Source organism: Apteryx mantelli, chromosome 1 (genome assembly GCF_036417845.1).
Source record: "Apteryx mantelli isolate bAptMan1 chromosome 1, bAptMan1.hap1, whole genome shotgun sequence".
In the NCBI taxonomy this organism is placed as follows: Eukaryota; Metazoa; Chordata; class Aves; order Apterygiformes; family Apterygidae; genus Apteryx; species Apteryx mantelli.
This window is the reverse complement of record NC_089978.1, coordinates 68,518,540-68,543,307: the sequence shown is the minus strand read 5'-3', so window position 1 is coordinate 68,543,307 and position 24,768 is coordinate 68,518,540. Positions and strand designations below refer to the sequence as shown.

The window sequence follows — 24,768 nt, the reverse complement described above, 5'->3', positions numbered from 1 at the left end:
ATGTATGTACCATGGCTACTTTCCTTGATGCACTCTTTCAGACAGCAGACAAGTGCTTTTAGATACATAATGTGGACTTCTGGTAGGAATAATGTAGACTTTAATAATAAAAATAATGCAGTTTGGAGCTCTGCATCAAAGGGAAGTAGCTGTGGTACATGCATGCCTGACCTTCTCTATGCAAAGGGACAATTTAAGAGTCTCAACAGAAGTTGACTTGGCTGAAGATAAAAGAACTGAAGTGTCATTTAGTTGCATATCTTAATTTACCATAATTATTAAAAAAATACAGCTAGTACATGTTGTACAGAAAAACGCTTGCCTTTTACAGCAATCCCAACATTTGTGCTTCCAGTTCGAGTCTTGTGTTTCAGCAGAGGTGATTTCCTCCTGCCAATAAGCATTATCATCAGCATTCATAGTCTCTGAGCTGCTCTTCTCCCTAATCACCATTACAATACTATGGGACAGCCAGCTAATTCTCCTCTTATGTCTGCTTTGCACCAGTAGTTCTATTAAATCTAATTGTTCTCTCAATCTATTGGTATATAATCTGTCAGTGTGTTCCTTTAAGTTAGAAAACAACACAGAGGGTACAATATATAAGTCCCTATGCACAGCTGCTGCCCCTATGACTGGGTCTCCCTTCCAAACTGTGAGAATTTTTGTCTGGATTCCAGACAATAAAAATAGGTAAGTGAATAAATGAATGCAGCCTATCATTCTCCTAGGATTTCATCTTTGAGTATTTGTTCGACTTCTATGGATCTTTGTTGGATACTTGGGAAATTGCAGCTCTCTGTAAAATTCAGCCAAGTCACAGTTCCTGTATTTATCTAGCTGGAAATATGTTCTGAAAAGAAGGGATATCTTGGCAAGTTTTTAATTGGGATAAAGAGAAAATGAAAAGTTCTGTTGTAATAAAGAAGACTTAAGAGCAGGGGAAGGAAGAGAGGAAGACAAAAGTGGAGTAGAACAGAGGAGCAAGTAGAGAAGTTGCACAGGTCCTCCAAGATCAGAGCATAAAGTTTAACAACAAAATAAAAGGAGGAAAATAGTTAAAATACACTTTAAAAAGGCTAAGAAGGTTATTATAATTTGATTAAATAATCCTCAAAGAAGTAGCAGTTTTGTGGAGAAGCTTTCATCCTGGGATCAAGGGTTGTGGTTGATTCATTGGACAGTCTGCGTCTACAGTGTCACTGTCCACATCTGAGCTAGCCACTCCTTTTTTAATCACTGGAGAAAAACGGAAATCTTGTGGGCACATTCAGCTCCTTTTAAAGTGAACCTTTAAAACAGGGTAGATAAACCACATATTAAAATTACTTCATTAAGTATAAAAGGAGGCCACAATGACTAGATCATCTGTAGAATCTGCCTTATAGATGCCTAAAACACTGGTGAGATTAATCCCGCCCCTGGAAGATATTGAATCAGTTCCTGACTAAATGTGCTGAAGCTTTTCATGTCATTTAATCTCTGCCTCAGTTCCTGTCTGCAAAACAGGTGAAATGCTTCATAACTTTCTCTAGCTCTCAGTTTATCAGGTTATATCAGTCAAAGACCTTCCAAGCAGGGACTTTACCTTACTGTGTCCAGTATCTAGCCCCATTCTCATTTGTTCTGCTGGATTTCACGGTAATACAAGTCAGAGGAGCAGTGACTTTTGCGTGTACTTAAACTGTGTGTAACATGTATTGCTGTATAAAATGAGAAGTGTGCAACATGCTTTGCCTTCTACCATTCTCAAACAGCTTATCTATAGATGTACAGTTTACAGTTTATAAAGGTACATGTACAATGACTGAGTAAGAGAAAGGTAAAGACTTGTCACCGTTTCCTGTAGAATCTTTGACTTCCTTTTTTGCTCATTCTTCTGTCTTCACAGACAACCTTTGCAACATTATCATAACTGTTTTCCGTTGTGGTTGGGTTAATTCCCATCAGTAGAAGCACTGGTTTACACAGCCTTTGGCTCCTTACTCCTGTTCCTGCACAATCACCTCAGTTGTGGTGGTACAAGTCTTTCTTCAGCCGTGCAGTGAACCAGATTAGGGAACTGATGTAGTTTAAAAATAAACCAGAAGAACTAATGTTTATTAACCCACATCAGTTCCCTGATCCCATTCCCTGCATAGAGAAAAGTACTGGGGATTGGTACCATGAAAATAACATGCTGACTATGAACAACCCACAAGTCTCAGTATGTAGTGACAGTGCACGTAGCAATGCTTCATACTTTCAGTGGCAGCGAGCTCTTTCATTAAAGCGCTATCCCATTATGCCAAATACACAGTGCTTCTGGAACCACTATTCAATTTCCCTGGACACATGCTCTTCACTGGCACAGCACTCATGAATATCTGTGCATTCATCCAACAGAAGTGTGATGCCCACAGGCATATCCACCTCTTTCCTATCTATCTGTCTCAGAGTGATGTATTTACACACAGAAAGTTTTGCTTTTTACTTATTGTTCTAAGTTTCTCTTCCCAAACACCACCCTCAGATTTTTATTTGTTTTTGACTTCATAACTTATGTTAGTTCACTCATTTTATAGTGGCCTTCAGAGAGAATTTGGCTGAAAGTTATTTTTACTGAATTAATTTATTCTCTATGAAATCTTAAGCTATAGTCAAAATGTCCACTGTATTCAATGGTTTTGTTCTTATGCTTTCTGTTATTAAAAGATTAACTGCATTTTTTCAACTCCTAATGAACCTGTTATGTTCCTATTTGAGAGAGTCATATGCAAATATCTTTAGGGATTAATCCCTCTGTGCTCCTAATTTCTTCAGTCTTTGGCAGTTTGCTGTAACAGGACAGATATGCCTACCTATTGCAAACAATTTATGGTGCAAATATTCTATTCTAGAAAAGCAAGGTTTGTAATGAGAAGCAATGTAACATATTAGATCAAGTAATGTAGTCAGACAAAAAAAAAAGAAAAGTTTTCAGGCATATAAGTTCTTCTTTACATCTGAAATGGAAGCAACAAATTTCAAGCTAAGTACAGAAATTGCTCTCTGCTCAATTTCATTATCATTAATTGCTGTGAGTATTTGAGGGAGAAGGATGGTTAACACCTGTGAAGCAGAGGAAGCTGTTAGTAAGGACAGAGGTGATAAGGTTGTTAGGCTCTCCTGGGTAGAGAGAGAGACAGAGGGACAGGTTATTATCCCCTGCAGAGCCATGAGGGTGAACAGCAGAGACACTGTGAATAAAATTGTATAATGTGTGATCAACCAGCCTTCTTACTGAGCCCTTGATTTTATGAATTTTAGTATTCAGCAGAATAATAAACTTTATTCCCAGGCTCATCTTCTTAAGGTTTACAGATACTAGAATTGACCATTACAGCTTTGAAACGGAGGAGTCGACAGAAGCAGACTCTTGATTTTTAGTGGCGAGACCTTTAAAAGCATGCAGTTTGACCTCTTGCTCCCATATTGAGGTTCTAGTGTCTGTAAATGACTTTTCATGTCATGGTACTCATGCACATGCTTCACCTGTCATAAAGACCCCCTACAGCCTGGTTCACATCTTGAAAGAGGAAAGCTGAAGTCACTCAGACTTAAAATTAGGGCAAGGAAGGCACAGCCTGCTGAATAAAAGGGATTTAGTGTAGCTTGGTTACAGAATCTGATGAATGATGGTAGCTTCATGTTTGTAGCCATGGAGTCATCTAGAAATACCAAGTCTGGAAAGCTAAAAATTTCTTCATCAAGAATGACTCCTGAGGGCCTCTGCTTGCTGCTGTCCAAATAGGTCAACATTTCTGCAGAGACCTAAAGCTAAAGCTAACGGAATTCCATGAGAATGGAAAGGCTTATTTAAATTCTGATTTATGTGAGCACTACTGCACAGATGCTCTCAAAACACTAAGAAATATTTCATATACAGTATGTTTGTAAGGCTTAAAAATTAGCAGCTCAGTGAATAACTGTCTGTATCTTACCACAATATCATTTTTTATTTTCTTTGCTTTATTGCAGGTGATTATGTAGTCATGACTATATACTTTGATTTAAGTAGAAGAATGGGATACTTCACTATCCAAACATACATTCCCTGTATATTAACAGTTGTTCTTTCCTGGGTATCCTTTTGGATTAAAAAAGATGCCACACCAGCAAGAACAGCATTAGGTAAGTTTTTTATAATTCCTTTTCTGCTCTCTTTGTGTAGTCCCTACACTACCATTTGAAAATGTCAGCTTCCTTTCAAACAGGCCACTAAATATATACTTTGGATTATCGCTACCACATCTTGCATGCCCAAATCTACTTATCACAGAAGACCTTGGTTTTCTTTCTTTAACAGGGTAATTAAAAGTGAACCACCATGACCCTTCGGAATGGCGCTGCCACCTATTTTGCATAATATTCTAGAATTAATGGCTCTCTCCTTGTTCTCACTATAATATTTTAATGACATTTTTGAAGAATAAATGCACTGCACTGCTGCCTTCCTTCCCTTCTGAAACTCTCTCATGTTATGTGCTATGTGTACTGAAAAGTGTGGGATAGGATAACATTAAGTCTTTCAAAGTGTTTTAAGCTTGTGCGCTTAAAGTTAATCTCCACACTAGGTGTATAAATAATCACCTCTTTTTTCGTACATTGTAGAGATTTATGGTGGTCAAGGTTTTTTAGCAGCTCATTTATGTCAGAACCAGTGTGTGGATTTCAGCATTGTACTTCATGATACACCCAACAACTTTGACCATTTATTCTGATGTCTGTAGGAAAATCTGCAGGTTTTGCCAGCATCAAGGGCAACATGACAGGTGATTATTGGTGTACATCAGAACTGAAGGGAAAACAACATTTTAGTCTAGACTGTGGTTGCCAGAGTTGCAAATATGAACCAGTTCAGAAACCTACCACCCAAGGAAGAAGGGGAGGCTGAGTCAAAGTTAACATGCCTGTTGTCAAGTGTAGACGTTACCATTCCCAGGTGTTCATTGCTCCCTCCCACTAGACTTGCCACCATCTTCAGTTAACTGGCTGGACCCTCTAAATCTTTTCAGTCATAAGACCAAACTAATAAAGATTAAACTGATCTGTCTGACTTTTCTGAACTGAAATTAGATAGGGAACATTCATAAGAGCAACTGAGTCACCAGGTTTGAGAGAGTGATATTGCTACATGTTGGAGGACAAAGACTGAGAACAGGCTGTAGCCTTCTCAGACGATGTGTGAACACAGCCTGCAGCTGGCACAGTATTCTTGGGTCCTGCTGTGTGCCAACTGGCCTTCATCCAACCACAAACTAAGAGAGGCCATTTGTGCAAACCTTTTCTATCTCCCACTCCCCCAAATATCTGTTCAAGGGTCATCAGCATTCCTCATCCCATTTCCATCCAAATAACTAAGATGTGTTTATCAGAAATGATTGTTATTTCCTTTGTGAATCCATTTCTATGAGCTTTCTTTCAAACACTATGTCAAGGTGCTGCACTTAATCTCAGGAGGAAGACACCTTATTCAACAATGCATCCTTTATTGATTTGCTTCTTTTGCAAGCCAGAATCCTAATCTGTTAAATTGTGATAAAGCATGAGCAGTCCCTATTCCTGCAAAAATACTACTCAAGATACGTTCTGCTGGATTCCAGAATTCTACGTTACTATCGCAACCTGACGTAAAGCCGTGGGTGGACCGCTTTGTTTGAGTGTGGACAGTTCCATTAACTAAGAATTTTTTGGGATGAAACATCGTCAAAAGTCCAAAGATACATGGTCCCCCCACAGCTTTACTGGTATGCCCTTCCAGGCTCTCTGACCACAAGTTAAGAATATCTTAGCAGCCAACCCTATGGGTTGTGGTCCAGGTGTTATTTGACCTGAGGTGGTGTGATTACACCATACAGATGTATTGGCATAAATGCCTGAGGGAGATACATCAACGTCACCCTCTTTGGTAGGTGCCCTTGCAGTATAATTTAGATAAAAGCAGACTGCAGCCTGTGTAATTCCCAATAAGTCAAGTTCTTGGGGCTGCAGTGGCAAGGCAGGAAAATTGTGTACATTGTGCATATTGTTATACCATGTGGAAATATTCCACTCCTGTGTCTCCATTCTGCATCACACCACCATTTGGGCTGAAGTGTACCTGGCGCACTACAATTTGTTAACACAGTATCATTGTAAAGAGACCCCATGCGCTGTATATCAAGAGGAAGTCCGGTCAAGCAAGAGTGGAAAGGGTCTGATGGCATCGTCATTGATAAACAAGGTATCTGTATTGGTTACATTTGCAAGAGTCACACAGATGTTGCCACGTTTCCAGGTGCCTGGTCCGACGGGCGTGCTTGTTGCTCCGAGGATGAGGCAACATAAGGTCATACATGTCACGACGGCACCCATCGTAACCAAGTTCCTGTAGAAACAGAAGCATTTCCCCTCCCCCAAGTTATCAGTTCCATTGGTCCCACCCATTGGCCGGAAACCAAGTCTTTGACCAAAACTGGGGGCTTTTGTATTGATCTTATGTCTGTGGCTTGCTGACGTTCAAAATTATTATGACCTGTTTCATCACAATGCAAAAAATCAAGGACATATAACGCTTTGTGTAGTCATTCTTGTGGGGTGAGCAGTGTCTCCCCCCCTTTTTTTTTTGTTTTTGTAGCATGTCTTTCAGGCTGCGGTGTGACCGCTCAACAATGGCTTGGCCGGTTGGGGAGCGGGGTATGCCTGTTACATGAGAGATGCCCCATGTATTGAGGAATTGACGTACACGGCCTGAGCAATAGGCTGGGCTGTTGTCTGTTTTGATGGTTGTTGGCACCCCCAAGACCGCAAAGCAGGCAAGCCAATGACGAGTCACATCCCTAGCCTTTTCACCAGTGTGGGCGGTGGCCCACAAAAATCGAGAATGGGTGTCGACTGTGACATGTACATATTTAAGATGACCAAATTCTAAAATATCGTAACGTCTGTTTGCCATAATTCATTAGCTCTCAAACCTCTAGGGTTCGCCCCTTCCTTTGAAGGCATCGGGGCAAACTGTTGACAGTCTGGACAAGACAGGATAATGTCTCTGGCCTGCTGGATGGGTAGTTGAAACTGCCTCTTCAGCGAGCAGGCGTTTTGATGAAAGAAGGAGTGAGACAGCCTGGCTTGCTCCAGAAGGTTGGGTACCACCGCTGGCATGGCTGCAGCATCAGCGCGTCGATTTCCCTCAGCGATGGGTCCGGCCAGGTCCGTGTGTGAGCGTACATGTAAAACATAAAAGTCATGCTTTCTGTGATTAATAAGAGTCCAAAGAGCATAAAGTTCTGCAAAGAGCAATGGATTGGAGACCTCACGGAGGAAGGAGGCCTCCAACCTTTGCACAAGGCCCGCGGCATAACAGGAATCAGTAACAACATTTACAGGTTCCTTGGCACAAAGTTCAAAAGCCATACGGACAGCCACCATCTCCAGTACCTGTACCAACCCTCGTTCCTGTGTACGTACTGTTGTTTTCCATTGTTGCATGACAGGGTCCTGCCATGTGATAGCAGCCCTTTTAGATCTACCCGAAGCATCGGTGAAGACAGTTAAACCAGGAACCGGGACAGGGTGACAGTGGCGCCGAGTGACTAGGGGTAGGCTGCTGGCCTCTGCCCATAACTTACGTTGAGGATAATGAATGGAAAGTTGTCCAGTGAAATCAGCAAGAGCTACTTGAAAACCCCAATCTTCTGAAATTAACCACTTCAAGTTGTCTATAGTGGCTGGGATATAAATAACTTCAGGGTCACAGCCATTCATGGTTTGCAGTCTCTCCCGTCCCTTAATGATAAGTTTAGAATACATTTCTGTAAGAGTCCATAAGGTTTTCGGTGGAGTATGTTACAGAAAAATCCATTCCAAAATGTGCAAGGGATCTGTGCTTTTTGTATCCCATCGAAATAATACTGCAAAAGGCTGGAAGCTGTTGGCAATCAGAGCTAAATAAAAAGGCAATGAGAAGTCATGTCGCCAACTCTGGCATTCCTCCAGAGCACGGGCACATAACTGGAGTGCCTTTCTCGCTTCAGGTGTCAAAGTTCGGGTGGAGGTTAGGGAGGTGTCCCCTTTGAGCATGTCAAAAAGGGGGTGGAGCAGTTCTGTGGAAAGTCCTAGCACTGGTCAGAGCCAATTAATGGCTCCTAATATTTTTAGTAGGTCATTAAGCATGACAATATCGTTTAATTGCAGTTGGACTGGCTGCAATTACAACAAGAGGTGAAGGAAGAGAATTAGAGCCATTATCTCTGAGGGTCATAGTCAAAAGGTTGTAGCATTACTTTGAATTTGAGGTCGGTGGGCGGATCGAGCACCAGGATCTGCTCGTGCTTAGCCCGAGCCCCGGCGGCCGGCATCTCGCTCGCTCGCTACCGTGTGTGTGTGGGGGGGAGGAGCGGGAGGGGGAGGCGGGGAGGCCGGGCGGCGGCTCGGTGCTGGTGCTGAGGGGCAGCCGCCGCGTCGCGCCCCCCCCCCCCCCAGCGCGGTGCCGCCCCACAACGGGAACATCCTTTTTTTCTTTTTTGTTCCCCCTTGCTCGTACATCTGAGCCGCCAGTGCAGCGGCAAGGGATTCGGTGTTGTGGTGTATAGAGCCTACGTTTTGACAAGCCCGCATCATCTCTGCAATAGTGCAAGTTGCTCGGTTCTTAATCGCCTGCAAGGCTCTCGCACAGTCAGCATTAGCAATCTCAAAGGCGAGCTGCCTCAGCAACAGTGCCCGAGCCTCCTCATTCTCAATCTGCTGCTCAGTTGCTGCATATAACCAATCAACAAACGCAGGGTATGGTTCTGTAGGTCCCTGTAATACTTTCGCAAATGACAAACTTGAATCGGCGTTTGTACCTGTCAGTCCGCACAAGGCTTGTAAAACGAACTTTGCAATCCTCTCATATGTTTCTCTATTATATTCCGTCTGGGTTGCCGGATCCACATGCAGCCCCTCTCCAGCCAATTGGTTATAGCCTACTCCTCGTCCGTTATTCAGGTTATCAACCGCCTGTACGGTACATTTGTCTCGAAAGTCCGAAAGCCAAACAGCATACTGAGTGTTAGTCAAAACCATTTTCATTAACACTTTCCAGTCATAGGGAGTCATCACATACGTAGTAGAAAGCGCTTCTAGCAATGTGATAGTATGAGCAGATTGAACTCCGCTTTCTTTTACCAATTTCTGCAGTTTCTTGACTATCTCATAATTAAAACTCTGATAAGTTGGATGTTCCCCTGGTTTATAGATGACAGGAAATGCAGTAATAGCTTGGAAGTCCCCCGCTAGTAAGGCTTCCTGACGGCACTTGACCCATTTATCTTTCCCTTTTCCTGCCCTTAGCCCCCGCTCGCCAGCGAGGGGGTCCAGAAATCCCGGATCAAAGGAATCACCACCTTCATCACGACCGTCAGTTTCAGAGGGTGGGGTCAGTTTGCAAATACCCCTCTCGCCTTCCCCGTTCCCCGATTCAGGGATCAATTAGGCAGGATCCAGGTCGTGGGGGGATGCCGCGACTACCAGGGATGGCTCCTCAAGGGAAGGTGCCGAGGGTAAAGACATATCAGAGGCGGGGGGGGGGCAGGAGGCAAACTTTTTTGCGTGGCTTTAAGAGTACTCATAATCGTCCCCCATGTAGCCAGATGCTTCCAAACTGCAACATCTCCAGTCCCTACTTCTTCGTGTAATCTTTGACCTACTTTCACCCATTCATCAAGTTGAAATATCCCATTTACAGGGAAGTCAGGTACATTTCTCATAATCCAGTCCAAAAATGTGAATAATTTGCTGTCTGAAAGGACCCAATTCTGTCTGTCCAGAAGCCATCTCAATACGTCGAGACTTTGTTTCTGTTCTAGGGATAACCTTCCCCTTTTGTTCAATATCTTAACTAAAATACGCACGATCGCCTGTTCCGCTGTAGATATCTGCGATCCCATTTTCCGTTCCCGCGTTCCCAGCCGCTCACCTTAAAATCAGTGTCTAATTTGTCCACGTCCGGACTGCAGCTCTCTGATCCGCTGCGCAGCTCTCTAGTCCTGGGTCCCGCTGCTCTCTAATACGTTCGGCTGGGCTCCACCACCGGTCGCTCTGCTTACCGCGATTCTCGCCCCACGTTGGGTGCCATTTGTGGCGAATGAATGGCACGGACTCAGGAGGGTTTGCGTCCTGAGACATTTATTGTTTATTTCTGAGCATATTTAAAAAGTTAGTGGTTTCACAGACACACTTTGCTAGGCCAATCATTATGCAGATTATGTCACAGGTAGCCAATCATTACACCGATCACGCACGCAGCGGTCATGCCTTGTACCTTGCTACTTGTTTAGAAAAGCTGTCTTGCCCTTAACCTTGGTTCCCACTGGCTTCTGCTAGTTTATCTGTACTTTCTCAGGATGTATCATTCCCAGCTGCACTGGTGTCCTTGGGTACATTTGTCTGAGGTTCCTGTTGCTTGCTACTTGCAACTTTCCACCAGTTTAACCCTGTCATGACCCTCCACACTATGTTTTTTAGCATAAGCCTTCTGACAGCACTGAAGGGAACAGGAAAATTGAAGTGCTAAAGAGGCTTAGAAACCTTAGAATTCACTTTCAATGAGATTTTAGCTGGTAAGTCCCTTGGACTCTTCTTGGACTTCTGAAAGTCTGACCTCACTTTCTAAGTCCTTTGCTCGTGCATTGTCCAACTGTATGGTCATCTATTCAGGGTACACTACAGCCTAGGTTAAAAACATTTTTCTTTGAAAAACTGCTAATGAAAATCAATAGTCAAGTAACTTTCAGCTGAATGCCAGCAGACATATATTACCAAAAATATCCTCTAAGTGTAGCTCCCTCACTAGGCACAGCTTTGTTTAAGCAATGACACTATATGTCAGCCATTCATGCTATCAGTACTTAGGCATCTTCCTACAGAGGTTTCATCAGCTTTTATTCTAAATGAATGACAAGGGGCACCCTTTCCAACTGAAAGCAGCTCAGTGACATAGAACTATGCAACTGGATCAGTAGTAAGAAAAGTCTCAGAGAACCTGTAATAACAGAACTGCAGGCAAACAATACTGGTCTACATTTTGCAGATAATTTTACATTACAACCCATTTTGCATCTGGTCAGCACAAGACCATAAACTGCTGGATTTGCTCCCAGAGTTTGTCAAGATTAACAAATACAGCACTACTTCTGGTGCCCATTTTTCTCTTGATGTGTAACAGAACCTTAATTCTGTTCATTTGCTTTTATAAACTTTGAACTGAACATCTGTACACTAGATCTGACTTTCAAAACACCCTTCCACGTCAGAGACTATTAAGCGTCAAGGCATCACATGGGCCCAATTTTCTGCAATTCTGTTCTGAGAAAGGAATATTCAGTCCTTATTCCCAGTTTGTGAGTGTCAAAGTGCCTTTATATTGCTGCTGTGGCAACACAGCAGACCCTAAGACATATACCCCCTCCACTTCCAGGACAGTGCAGAGAAGGCACAACAGAGCAGCTGTGTGGCTGCCTGTTCCTGTCTGCGTAGACTTGCTGGTAGTGGCTGCAAAATTGAACAATAGGCCTTTAACATGCTTTTCTGCTTAACTCCTTTCTTTCTAAGTTGCGTGGCTCAGTGGAGATAAGAAAAAATTGACCATGCTCTGCTAAGAGCTTTTTTTAACCAGGAATGTGAAACCCCTTGTGTGTGCTGAGAGTAACACAGCATCCATTTGGATTATCTTTCATAGTGCTTGGTTTTCATCAGAAAAGTGAAAAGGGAGAAAAAGCATCAGTTTACATTACTAATTTTCCAGAAGCAGTGTTGATACATTGTATCATCAGGGGAATTCCCCACACCACACATCTCAGTTTCCCAAATAATTAGACACAGAAATAGGTTAGAGTGCTAGTCACAGCAGTGCCAGCTGGAACTTAGGAGAAACGATGTATTTTTATACATTGAGGTGATGAGTTTGAAGTAGGATCATAAAAGTGAGCTATTGCAAGAAGCTTTAATGGCTATAGTGACTAACTCCTAAAAATCTGGTAAAGAATTAAATTACTGGATGAAAATACAAATTCTTATGAATAAAGTCAAATGACTGGAAAATAATATGTATGTGGGTCACTTCTTTCTGTGCACAATCAGTCAGAGCCCCGTTGCTCCCAAATTGGCAATGGCCTGTTGACCCTTGGGGAGTAGTAAGCAGACGTTCCTATTTTACTGGAGGTCTGCTTGTATAAAGCAACCAGTAAATCTGTCTGAACACCACCACCCACACCCACATTTGGATAGTGGCACATGGTGAACTTGTGAGTAATACAGCCAAAGGCAAACCACTGAAATCGTCCTGCTAATTAGTTGAAATGAATCGTAGACTCTGTGCACCAAATTCACCCCTAGTATAACTGCATTAATGTAAAGGAATAGCATCAGGGAAACATTTCACTTTCTGAAATTAATGAGTAATTTCATAAGCTATTGGCAACTACTCAGGGTTATACGAAGGACAGGTTTTTACACCTTTCTGAATAACTCTAAGTAATAAGCTATTTCTGCGCTGGAAAAACTAAATGCAATCAGGGGTATTTTGGCTGTGAGGGAAAAGACAGAACTGTAATCATCCTTTCAGCAGTACTGTCTAGAGGCATCAAAGTGCTCTTTTAAATTTGGCATCATAATCCCTTTTTTACATGCTGTGTGAGGGGCTGAGGCCCAGAGTGATAATGTGACTCACTCTGGGCCACCTGAAGAGTAGGTCGGAAACTGGAAATAGAATTCAAGAGTGTTGGATGAGAACTGTGTTTTGCAATCCCAGATTATAGTGCCCTCCATTCAGACAGAAAAATACATCTCTCTGCTATTTTTACTTGCTTCTGATAATGAAAATGATCTTCTTCCAATGCTCATAGTCAAGAATAGCTGGTAAGCATCTGAAGAAATGTTATGATTTGGAAAATAATAGGGTATTCTCCTTGAAGATGAAGGGAATTAAGTTAAACTGAAGTTTTCACCTTCTCCCCACTATTTTTAAAATAGATTTAACATGTTATATGTCTGGACAGTTAGTATATAGCAAATTCAAACTGCAGTTGATAAATACAGTGGGTGTCAAGCCCAACAATGTGTTGATGTAAAAGAAGATATAGATGATGGTTAACAGAAAATGAACGTTGCTTTTCTTGTCATCCCATCTTAAGTTCATTCATTAGAAAAAAAAACAAGTCCTCAAAAAAGGTACCAGATCAGAAAAGTGGATAAATGAAATACCTGTTCACAAAGAAGTGACAGCATAGTCAAAAGCAGTACACTTTTTCCCACAGTATCCCATCAGCACATTAACACCCTTATCTGGAGATAATGCTCTTAGAAATATACTAAAAATTAAGCAATCCTGAAAGAATTTCTAACACTGAAGTTCCTGCTATTTCACTTTGCATACTGTTGTCCACTAAGCAGCTTTCAGACAGTAATAATTTTAAATAACTGTTTAAACCAATGATCTAAAGGTTAAAACATTCTCATGCATTATGAATCCCTGAATCATTTGATCTACTGGACAGTCCTTTTTGATTTATGAAGTAGCATCTTTGGTATGGAACTTGGTCAGAGAAAATAAATGTCACAAACTGGTATTTATACACAAGCACGCACTCCCACTTACACCCATGCAGCTGAAATTTTTGAAGACAGATTACTTCAAAACTGTCTTTGGCTGATTCTGTTGAAGTAGAATTCTGTTGAATTCTGTTGAAGTAGACAGTTCCAAAGCACTGGAAATTTCAAAAACAGATGCAAAATTCTCTTCACAGTACTGGTCTCCTCAAAATGAGAGACTTAGAATTTCATCTGGTAAGGTTTATTGCATTTTAAACCAGTCAATGAACTGTGTTTTCTTAAAATGGCAGATGAAATGAGCTAAGGGTAAGGAACCTGGATATTCTGTCTGGAAACAGTAGGTGTTGCCTTTTCTTCATACATGCATTTCTGAATATTCTGACTTATAAATGTATAGAAATACAGAACTATATCATCTGGTGCATGTTCTTTCTCTTTGTTCTCTGTGTGTTTCATGGTAACAGTCATTGTAATATTTCAAAACTTGTATCAATGTATCAGATGTAAAACTGATACAAAGGATAGAATTTTTATTATTTCAAGCACTCATTTCTTATTTATTGTCTGAGCTAAAACCCAAACCCAAGCTTCAACTTAAATGAAGAATGATGTTTTTATATTGGATTTCATATCATCAAAAGATTTTGTATAAATAATAAAAGTAAAAATCTGTTTGTTTTACCTTTAGATGTTTCCATCTGTGTTTCCATCTGTTCAGATGCAGTTCTTCTAAAGTTACTCCTTCTTGAGGCCTGAGTTTCTTCTTTTGTCTTTTGTTTCATTTAAAAATAGCCAGGCATTGGAGGCCATTGATCATACAGAAAGATGAATTAGCTCATAGTTAGTAAGGCGCAAATCAAGATGAGTGAGCCAACACCTTTTGCAGCTGGCATCCATGCAATGCCTTACTGTGATGAATGGTGAAGCATGGAGTTTGTCTCTGGAGGCTTTTCAATGCATCAGTTAGTTAGCTGTTGTTTAGGAGCCTGGAGAGGTTACTGGAACATGGCAGCCACCTCTGCCTGTGCTGGGATGTGGCACAATTAGAAAAGAAATATTAGAAATAAAAATATTTCCCCAGTAGCTTTTAGATGTTCAGGATATATACAAAGTCTAAAAGCACGTCCACACTGCATTTCAAAAATTTAAGTGTAGTTCGTATGCAGACTAGCATTTGCAGGATAGAAAGTTAGCTAAAGCCACAAAACCTCAGGGTAGGCTACAAAACATAACAGGACATTGGGTAGTATCAGGGCGGCTGTTTTATACTAAGATCTATATGTTGCATTTGTATAGCTAGATAAACTACCTAGCTTAAAGATTACATAAGCTACGACCACAGCTGTGGGTTTCAGTGTAAGGGAGCCCTAGGATTCTCCACATTTCCCACTTCTTACTAGCACTGCTTTAGTCTTTTGATTATTGGGATCTGGGTTTTTTTGGCAGCATTTTTTTTTCATTTTTGTTTTTGGAGAGTCATTTGGGTAGTGAGGAATATAATTATTTATCATTTGTTGTAAAAGAAGGTCTAGACCTAGGCAATACTCTGCTTACTGGTTCTTCCAGGGACTTTGTGAGAATTGAATGGGGAGAGTTATTCTTGTGAATCACTGTAGTTCCTATCAAATGTTACAGATCAAAGGTTCTTTATAAAGAGAAGATAGTCACAAGTAATCTGCAGATACTTCTTGCTCTCCAGAGTGCTGTTTGAGAGAAGTAATTTTACTATAAGGCATAATTTCAGTCATCCCATGCCATTTCAAACACTGAGTACCATTGCAAAATATCAGTTTAACTATAAAAAGAAAAATTACCTTATAAGTGTGTTGTTTTTAGAGCAGGTTCTCTCCTGAGACTTGAATGAGTTTTATTTTTGTGTCCAAGCTGTTGAAGAGGGTGGGTTTTTTTTTCCTACCAAAAGGCTAGCATTTCACAAAGAATGATTAAAAACATTGGTCCAAAAGTGGGAAAGAAAAGACTTCTGTTCCTCAGGAATGTCTACAAATGACACATACTACCCATGCAGCCAAATAACAGACACCCCATAGACTTCCTTCTGGTACTGGTTATATTGTTTCAGGATATTTCACACCAAGTAATTCATTATTAGTAGATTCATTATTACTAAATTAATCTATTACTAGTAGTAGATAAATATACTAATAGAGAAGATAAATCTACTATTTATCTACAAGTAGATTCATTATTACTAAATCAATCTAGGAAGTGATGCTTTTTATGCATTAAAAAGGATATTTCCATTAAGGAATGCCTGAAGTATGTATGAAAGTCCATTTTCCCTCATTCAGAAGGAAAATAGAAGTGTGGCCCTCCCAAAGAAGCAGTAGCATGCAAACATATTGTCAAAATCCATGCTTAGGAACTTTTCTTTTTTTCCTTTTTTTTTTTTTTTGAGCACAGGATTTTTCATGAGAGCAGTATCACTGTGAAAGACTGTGTTTCCTCTGTATTTTCTAATTTTTGATTTTTTTTTCCAGGTTTACTATCTTTTCTGCTTTAACCCTTTATTTAAAAATTTCTTCATTCTCTCCTTCTCCCTCACCCCTATATAGAACCTAACTGGGACTGGAAAAAGGAAGAGATGACAAAAAGAATATTGAGAAGCATGTGAATTTCAGTTTTGCAAAGGCAAATGAAAATTGTTGAGGAAATTTTTGTTTACAAAATAGTACTGGCTCTACTGATGCCATTTTTCATTACTTTTTACACTATCGGATGAAAATGAGTTTTCTGTGATTATCTGGATAGACTTTGGCCCTCTGTTTTGTGTGTGTTTGTTTCCAAAGATGGAGAAATGGTATTGTATACAATTAAATCCAGTTTCTCTCTGCAGGTATTACCACAGTATTGACTATGACAACTTTGAGTACCATTGCAAGAAAGTCATTACCCCGTGTCTCCTATGTCACCGCTATGGATCTGTTTGTGACTGTGTGCTTTCTGTTTGTCTTTGCTGCTCTGATGGAGTATGCAACCCTCAACTACTACTCAAGTTGCAGGAAACCAAACTGTACTAAGAAGAAAAAATCGGTAAGATGGGATCATTTTTTTAATTTCTGGCATGTGTGTGGCACACAGCAGCGAATACTTTTATGAAGCCTGTAATCCCATGACACTCGGCTCCACCTACCTCTTCCTGATCTGTGGTGTGCTCTGCCCCTGAAAGCTGATGGGAAATAACTATTTGTAGTAATAGTAGAAGTAGTTGTTTACCTGTGGGGTGAGGTCTGTTGCTAAAAGAAACAGCCTGCTCACCATGAAGCAGCAATCCTTATGCTTATGCTTCTTTCCTCGTGCCATTGCTGTGCTGGTAATTATAAAGGAAGGAGACTCCCACCGAAACAGATTTCATAGCTTATTATAAAAATACACACACACATTTCAATGTGTATTCAAATGCATCTGCTATCTTGTGGCTTAACAGGTCTAGAAATACCTATGAACTTTGCAAATGGGATTTCCATCTCTCCACTGGGAACCAGCAGTTGTTTTTAGCCCTACACACAAATGTTCCCAAGTACAAAAGCAGAGAAGATTACTTAAAAAGATTTTGTACATAGCTGAACTTCTGGACACAAAGATACTTCCAAGAGTAACACAAACACACACACACACAAGCAGTTTAAATAAACAAATTATTCATGTATAAACAAATATGTGGCGTCCTTCATAACTGACTAGGAGAATAATGTGGGTGTTAGCATGAGAGGTGGCTGTAGAAGGAAGGAGAAAAATCTAAAAAAAAAGAATTGTGCAATAAAAGAGTCAGGAAGTGAATTGTCCATTCAAGATCAGTGGGAAATCTTGTGTGTTTGAGATCAGTGGTTGGAGATGTTGGATGCCAGTTTGCACAGTGGCGGAAACAAGGACATTTGAAATCAGAAATACAAAGCCAAATAGAAGAAATGTCAAGAAGGGAATTAGAGGGAGAGAAGACTAAACTCAGGGAATAATAAGTCATGAGGTAGAAAGGGATTAAATGAAGAACTAATGGAGGAAAAAATGAAAAGAATATGGAATTAGAGAAGGCCCCCAAACCCATAAGCTTAAACCTCTAACAGCTATTTGCAAAAGTGCACTGCTCAGAAAAGGCAAAGGAGAATAGCGATGCCAAAACAAATTTTTGAGACAATCAAAATGAACTAGCTAATGATCAAACTAAAATTGGCATCCTATAGAAAGACCGAAGGAAAAAGTCATGAACATATTTGTGAGTAGGATGTATTTCCAGATGTGTGAATGAAAATGAGGAAAGCAAGCAACACTGATGAAATTTAAGTTAACACAAGAATAACTGCTGACTTAGCTAATTATAAATTAAATAGAATTAATAGGGTGAATAAAGATTTAGAGTGGATAGAAACTAGGTGAACATTCTGCTGGGGTTTTGCATGTAGTTTTAAACTGTATAGAACATTATGCTAAATATATAGAATACTGAGTATGAAAGCGTCTTATAAACAAACATATTTAAAAGTTTATTTTAAGAAATGCTGTTGAACACTGGGTGCTTATAAAGCAATGAGTATGTTTTCTTCTGAATAATTCTTTTGTTATCTTTATTTAAGCTACCTGATGTCAGTTTTGGTCATGTGATGGTAAGTAAACTATTTTATTCAGTGATAGCAATGGAGGCATGACCATATGGTTGACATTTACTTGCAATTCCTGACAAAGTTGAAATGCCATGTTATGTTTTATCCTGACTTCACTATAAATATTGTTTTTCTTTTTTGTTAAAAGTTCAGTTCATTTTTGTCTGTGATAGAGGAACATAGCTGCTTCTTTCTATAAGGACTTATCAAATGATTTGGGAAGGAGAAGGGTCAAGTATAGAATATTGTGTGTTATTTTTACTTCAGAAATTTTACATGTCTGATTTATGTAATACTGCAGTTTTTCATTACCTATTGAAAGAACATAATAAACACAAGTTATGTCATAAACTTATACTGAGTTTTAATTGAGTTTTGTAGAAAATAATTAATTTAAGCATATTTGTAAAAACTTTAGCAAATTTTCAGGTGGATTTTCAAACAATTTAGGCACCCAAATTTAATGCAGTTAGTATTACTGTATTCACAAATATAGTAAATTCTATTCCCCAAACTTGCAGACAACTATTTAAATATGCATAGCTGTAATAAAGCAGTGTTGAAACTGGGTACACAGCTGTGTCTCTAAACTGTGTGAAACCAGAAACTAGAATATACATAAAGAACGTAGAGGGCCAGTTAATCAGGTGGTTGGGTGATCTGCTTCCCAGCTGATGAGCTGCAAATAAGAACTTGGATAGAGCTGCATTTGCATTTCTTGATTTGAATATGCCCAAGTTTAGCATTTACAACTGCTAACTTAATGTTACAAGCTTACCTTTTTAAAATAATGTTATTCACTTCTTTTTTTTAAGTGGTTTTTCTGATGTATTTAAAGAGCTCATATAGCATTAAAAGTCTGCTTCTTGACAGCAAATGATTTACAGCAAGCATCTCATTTACGCGCTTTCTACTGCTGTCTTTTCTTGGACATACTTTTCTGAACGGTTAATAAGGCACATTCATGGGGTGGTGCAGTTTCCTCTTTTCAATAAAAATAAGAAAAAAATAATATGATTAAACGGACACCAGGGCTTAACTCTTCTACTCTTTGTCTAGATCTAGTCAGTTTGATCTGCTTGGAAAGTACCTGTGGCCTCTGCAAGTTTTTCTCCCGCTCTTTTCACAGAATCACAGAATGGTTGAGGTTCCTAGGGTTAAGATAGATACTGAGCAGGGACTTGCTCTGTGCATCAGCAATTCCCATGTTCAAATTGTGGCAGAGGCTGCATAAAATAAGCAGTGTTTCTGACTCGGGATACTTGCTTGTCTGCCTTGTAGTGATGCTACCCAAAAGGTGAAATTTCAGTAAATCCATGTTCAGGATTTAATGCAATAGTATTCCCACCCTGTTGCTTTTTGTCCTAGAGGACACTCCTATACCACACCTGAAATTATTTTAATTTTTTTAACATTGGATCTGGAATGCCTTGTTCAAGGCACATAAGAACTGCCTTGCCTTGGCAGATCTCTCAGGTGGTACTGAGGTGGTGTCCACTGCAGTCACACCATCCTTGTCCTAACCCTGTTTCGGCAAGACTCATTAGATGCAACAGGTACTGTCCCAATTCAGCTAGTATCTAGTCACTTCAAGACCACTCCTATCTGACAAGGATTAAAGCAACCAGAAAAATTAATCTATCCCTATTATAAGGGCATAATCTTCTCTTCTGTCCTGCGCAGGCTTGGTATAACAAAAAAAAAAAAAAAAAAACAGGCTTATTGATAGGTGAGAATATTTTCTTCACAGAACCAGGGCATTTATTTCTATTCACTTATTCAAAATCATCTGGAGAGATCTAATTTAGCCTTTCTTCTCTGACCAGACATAGAAAATTTTAGTCTCTGAGTAGAGATTTTTCAGAAAGGCCTGCAAGAAATGGAAAATATGTGGTATAGTTTTATAGCAGAATTCCATACATATTTTAGTGATAGTTTTTTTCTCTCTAGAGTGCTACAGTCAAAAAAATGATGGTTTGTAAAATAATCTCAGACCTAATGGGTTTTCCATGTGGCAGCACATTGTAAACCAGTGATATCAACTACCTGTTATGCAGAAGGAAACTCTGAAACTTGATTGTGTACAAGCGAGAGAGAAGACCATGAGGGTACAATTTGTGTCATCTAATCTCCGAGATAAGGTCAATCATGAATAGTAGATTTGTAATATCTGCTGCTGAGCTGGGATCTATTTGCAGTCCATAACACAGTGCTCCTGAGAGATTTTAGACATCTAGTTATGATGAGATGAATTATGCCCTAGAATTACTTGACTGGATAGCTTAGGGTACTTGTTCAGATGTAGTTATCTATGTTGTAGATGTCAACATCCAAGCAGAAGGATCCTACCCCAGATTCTTAGCTCAGGGACCAGGCATGTTTAATGAGGTGGGTAGTATTGTGGTGCACCAAACCAAAAGACTTGTAGAAAGAAAAGAAGTCAGCAGGAGAAAGAAAATGTGCTTTCCCATGAGGCACATTAACCATATCACTCATTTGTTTCACATATGGAGTGAAAGTTTTCATATGTGCCCCCACACCTTCAACAGAAAACGTTGCTTATTCTGTATAGTAAACTTGAAAACAGGGTCCCAGAGTTTTCTAGAGAGCACTTTCCAGAATACATGGAGACATGATGCAGATGACCCCACGTCTCCATGCATGACTTGCTTGTTAGTATGCTACCAGGCATGCTCACACAGGCAACTGTCAATGTTCACAGCAATCACAAGGAGAAGAAGAGTCGATGAGGGGGAGTAAACCACACTGGCAATGTTGGAGTCTTTGTCAGTGTGGGGCAGACAGGCAACGAAGCTGCTGGGAGATGTCCTAGAGACTCCAGTGGAAGAAGTGATATTTGTGGGGATGAAGCAGGTGGCTTGATGAGAGACTATTGTGGGAAAGCACCTTTCAGGAAGAGGAAATGGTGTGAGAGAAGAGCTGACAAAGTGTAAATAGGGAGTTCATTGAAGAAGGTGAGGTCTATAAGCATGAGTGGAGCTGTGAGGAGACTTGATACCAAAGTGCCATATTTTTGAGCATGATTAGTGCAATAAGCATTAATGGACCATGTCTAGGGATGTCATTTTGAAATTCTGTACTGAAATTACTGTCATCTGTAGCTGACAATATCTGTTTTTGTAAATCATGGTAGGGTTAAGAGGCAATGAATGCAGCCGTACTAAGTGGAGGTCCATCTCTAAATTAAATGATGTGTACAGGTGCTCTGGGGACATATCTTCATTATTATTCTGACACTATTCTTAAATGTAGTAGCTTCAAGTCTTTAAAGCAACTTGCAAATAATATTCTGACAGTTAAGTGAACCCCTAAGTATGAAAAACGATCACTAGCAAATATATGCCTTGAGTTACCCAAGTAGAAAATGCATCTAGAATTAATTTAACTTGCCACTCCACTATCTCTCTGTGGAAATTCATCTGAAAAAAAGCATCCTTTGGGGAAAAGAAATATGGTCTCTAAATATGGAATTCTTAAATTCGCTTATTCCCAGATCATCTCTCACATCTCCCATTATTTTTCTCATGATTACTAAATGTGACCTGCACCATCCATGAAAGTTTATCAATTTGTTGGTTTCTTTTTCTCTCCCCAGAATTATTCTGTACTTGATATGAGACCACCAACTACAGTCATCACATTGAACAATGCCATGTATTGGCAAGAATTTGAAGAGGCATGTGTCTATGAATGCCTGGATGGGAAAGACTGCCAGAGCTTTTTCTGTTGTTATGAAGAATGTAAATCAGGCTCATGGAGGAGAGGACGGATTCACATAGACATCTTAGAACTGGACTCTTACTCTAGGGTCTTTTTTCCTACATCCTTCCTGCTGTTTAACCTAGTCTACTGGGTTGGATACCTCTATCTTTAAATTTTACCTGTAGTGGTGAAGACTACTGTGTTTTCACACTGCTTAGGGATGGTGAAAGTGCAGAAAGAGTGAAGGACATGGTCAGTTTCATCTCAAATTATAGAGGCCACGTTAACCTTCATCATCAGAGAAACTGATGAAGAATTTTAATATGTAATTGCCTGAAAAAGAAAAACATGGAAAAATTCTCTCCTTACTCCTATTCATTTTAAGGAAAAGATTCTTACTAAATTCAGCTGAATTTGTAGTATAAGAGATGTTTATGAATAATTTATATGAAGCATTTATGAATAATACTCTCCCTTGGCATAGAAGCTATCCACAATTCAGGCAAAGGTTAAATATGTAATTTTTATTCTTCATTCCCATACTTTCTTCAAAATGCTGACGTATCCCTGAGGCTCAGAGCAACATACACAGGCATTGGCAAATTAGCCAAAGCCCACCAAGCCTCCCATTTGTATTTCAACTTGCTTAAGCTATGACCCATAGGTTCTGGGAATTTTTTTCTTGGTGATCTCCTTGCAATGGATAAACCACCAAAAGACAGAAAAAAATGTCTCCAGTGGGACTGAGACATGAGAGTTACTTCCTGTAAAGGTCTGAGATTTATGGAATTAGCAATTTACCTACACATGTTGGTTTTAATTTGAGGTGAAAAGGCTGAATTAGAAGAACACTAATATTTTGATATAAAGTAAAAGGTTTGCCTATCTCTGAGGTAGCTGTAGGCATAACTTCTACAGCTTTTCAAGCCTTTAACTGTCTTTTTTATGACTGGTTAAACAGAGGATGGTCACTGATTTCTAAAGTACTCTACTTGAAGCAGGACTTGATTCCTGCTTGTTTGTGTCATTGTAGCAGACCATAGCTGATAGATCAGGAGTAAGATTCACTATACAATAGCACTAGGAATTGTGAGTTTCTTCAGATTTCAAGTTACTGCAAAGCGCACTCATGAGTTCTTTTTTTTTTTTCTCTCTAAATTATTTTACAAAATTGAAAAAAGTGTGTGCCAAAGTACATTTTTATTCCTTCCATAAAGTTAAATATTGAAGTCCTTATTCATGGCAGATGGTTCCTGGGTCTGAGCTGAAGACTGGACACTTTTGACTTAAATAGTGCATTATGGGAACTTAATTGTCTGCCTTGGATTAAACGTGGAATAATTTCTCCATATCGAAAAAGCTTGGGATTTTTTTGATTTTTTTCCCCTAAACTACCAACTACATTTTAATCTATAAAGCCATTTTGTATCTTTCAAAAGCTTTACCATTAAATTCTTAAAATATTCATCTTGCAAAACTTAGTTTTACAGTGTTAAATTAGATTACATTTTTTACAGACTCCCTCAATAATTGTTATTAAGCAAAAAATCTGACTCAAAACTAAAGAGCAATGGCTTTTCAGTACTCTTTGGATGACAAATAGTTACAAATGATAAAAAGTAAAGCACATTTAAAAGCTAAATTCTGCTTTTTTCTTGTCTGGAAGATCTGATCAGTTTTTTCTTATCTAAATGAAAATGTGTGTCTCTTCTACACAATGTTTGAAAAAATGAATAGTAGATATGACTGAGGAGCAATTATTTTTATTCTCAGAAAGAAAATCCTGCAAACATGCAAAGACCAATGCAATGGTGATTTTAAAGGAGCAGTAATGTAGTCATGTTCTTTGAAACATCACTGTCTGTCACTGCTGTTTCTCTGTGCTTCCAGAATGTTTTTAAGTGAAAAAAAAAATTGTTAACACAAAAGGTAAATGTAGTTTTTCAAAATATTTTCTTCCATTTTTCAATTGTCTGAAGTACCAGAGAAAGAAAGCTGGGTTTAGATGGGGGAGGGGAACCACTTCTCCAAGGACTAACAAAACTCAAAATAGAAGCACAGAGAAGAAATCAGTTTTTTGGGGATAGGAGCAAAACCTTATCTTTAGCAAAAGCTGCCCAATCTGACTTCTAAACCAATAATGACCCTCTGATTTCAAAATACATGTTGAAGCTTTTGCTAACTCTTAGTAGCAAATTACTCTGTAAACCTATTACCCTCCTGGGCTGAAATTATGAATTAGTCAGCTCTAATGGCCACTTTCAGCCATATGTTGCAAGAATACTAGTAAAATTTGAAGCCTATATAAAAGAATGGAACCAGTTATCCTCTAGGGAACTGATCCTGCAAACCCTCTGCACAATTAGTTTTTCTGGGAGTATTTAAACAGATGAGACACAAGAAGGTGGCTTGGATAAGTAAAGTGAGATTTATTTAGCAATGGCATACTTCAGCCACCGGGAGTAAGTGTGGAAGGGGAATGTTCGATTTTTAGATGATGTGCACACGCTGTTCTTTCTTACACTTCTGCTCACAGCTACCCACTTCAGTTTAAAGCACACAATACTGTCAGATCCTTCCTTGGAAGACTGATTTTGCTAAGTCTGTTTATATTGCCTTTGTTTTTTGAATGCTTTCAAAAACACATGTTGGAAGCATAATACTCCACTCTTGATGCTCCTGACCAAAATAGAATGTGCAGCATATTCTGGTTTCCTCTCTTACACTGGCAACAGAGGATATATTCTACTTTGAAGTATATTCTACTTTGGGGTAAACTACAATAAATTGATTTGTATGCAAGATGAGCGGTTTTGAGTTGGCAGGTTCCAGAAAGCATTCC

At 39.5% G+C, this 24,768-nt stretch overlaps 1 protein-coding gene across 1 annotated transcript in view; it reads left to right on the top strand.

Moving 5' to 3' along the window:
• Nucleotides 1-22,098, top strand: part of GABRG3 (gamma-aminobutyric acid type A receptor subunit gamma3) — a 329,920-nt gene extending 307,822 nt beyond the window's left edge. The window contains exons 7-10 of the mRNA XM_013954066.2: nt 4,000-4,152; nt 16,442-16,638; nt 18,177-18,206; nt 21,820-22,098. Coding sequence (XP_013809520.2) covers nt 4,000-4,152; nt 16,442-16,638; nt 18,177-18,206; nt 21,820-22,098 — 659 coding nt within the window. The remainder of the gene's footprint in view (nt 1-3,999; nt 4,153-16,441; nt 16,639-18,176; nt 18,207-21,819) is intronic.
• The last annotated feature ends 2,670 nt before the right edge of the window (nt 22,099-24,768 follow it).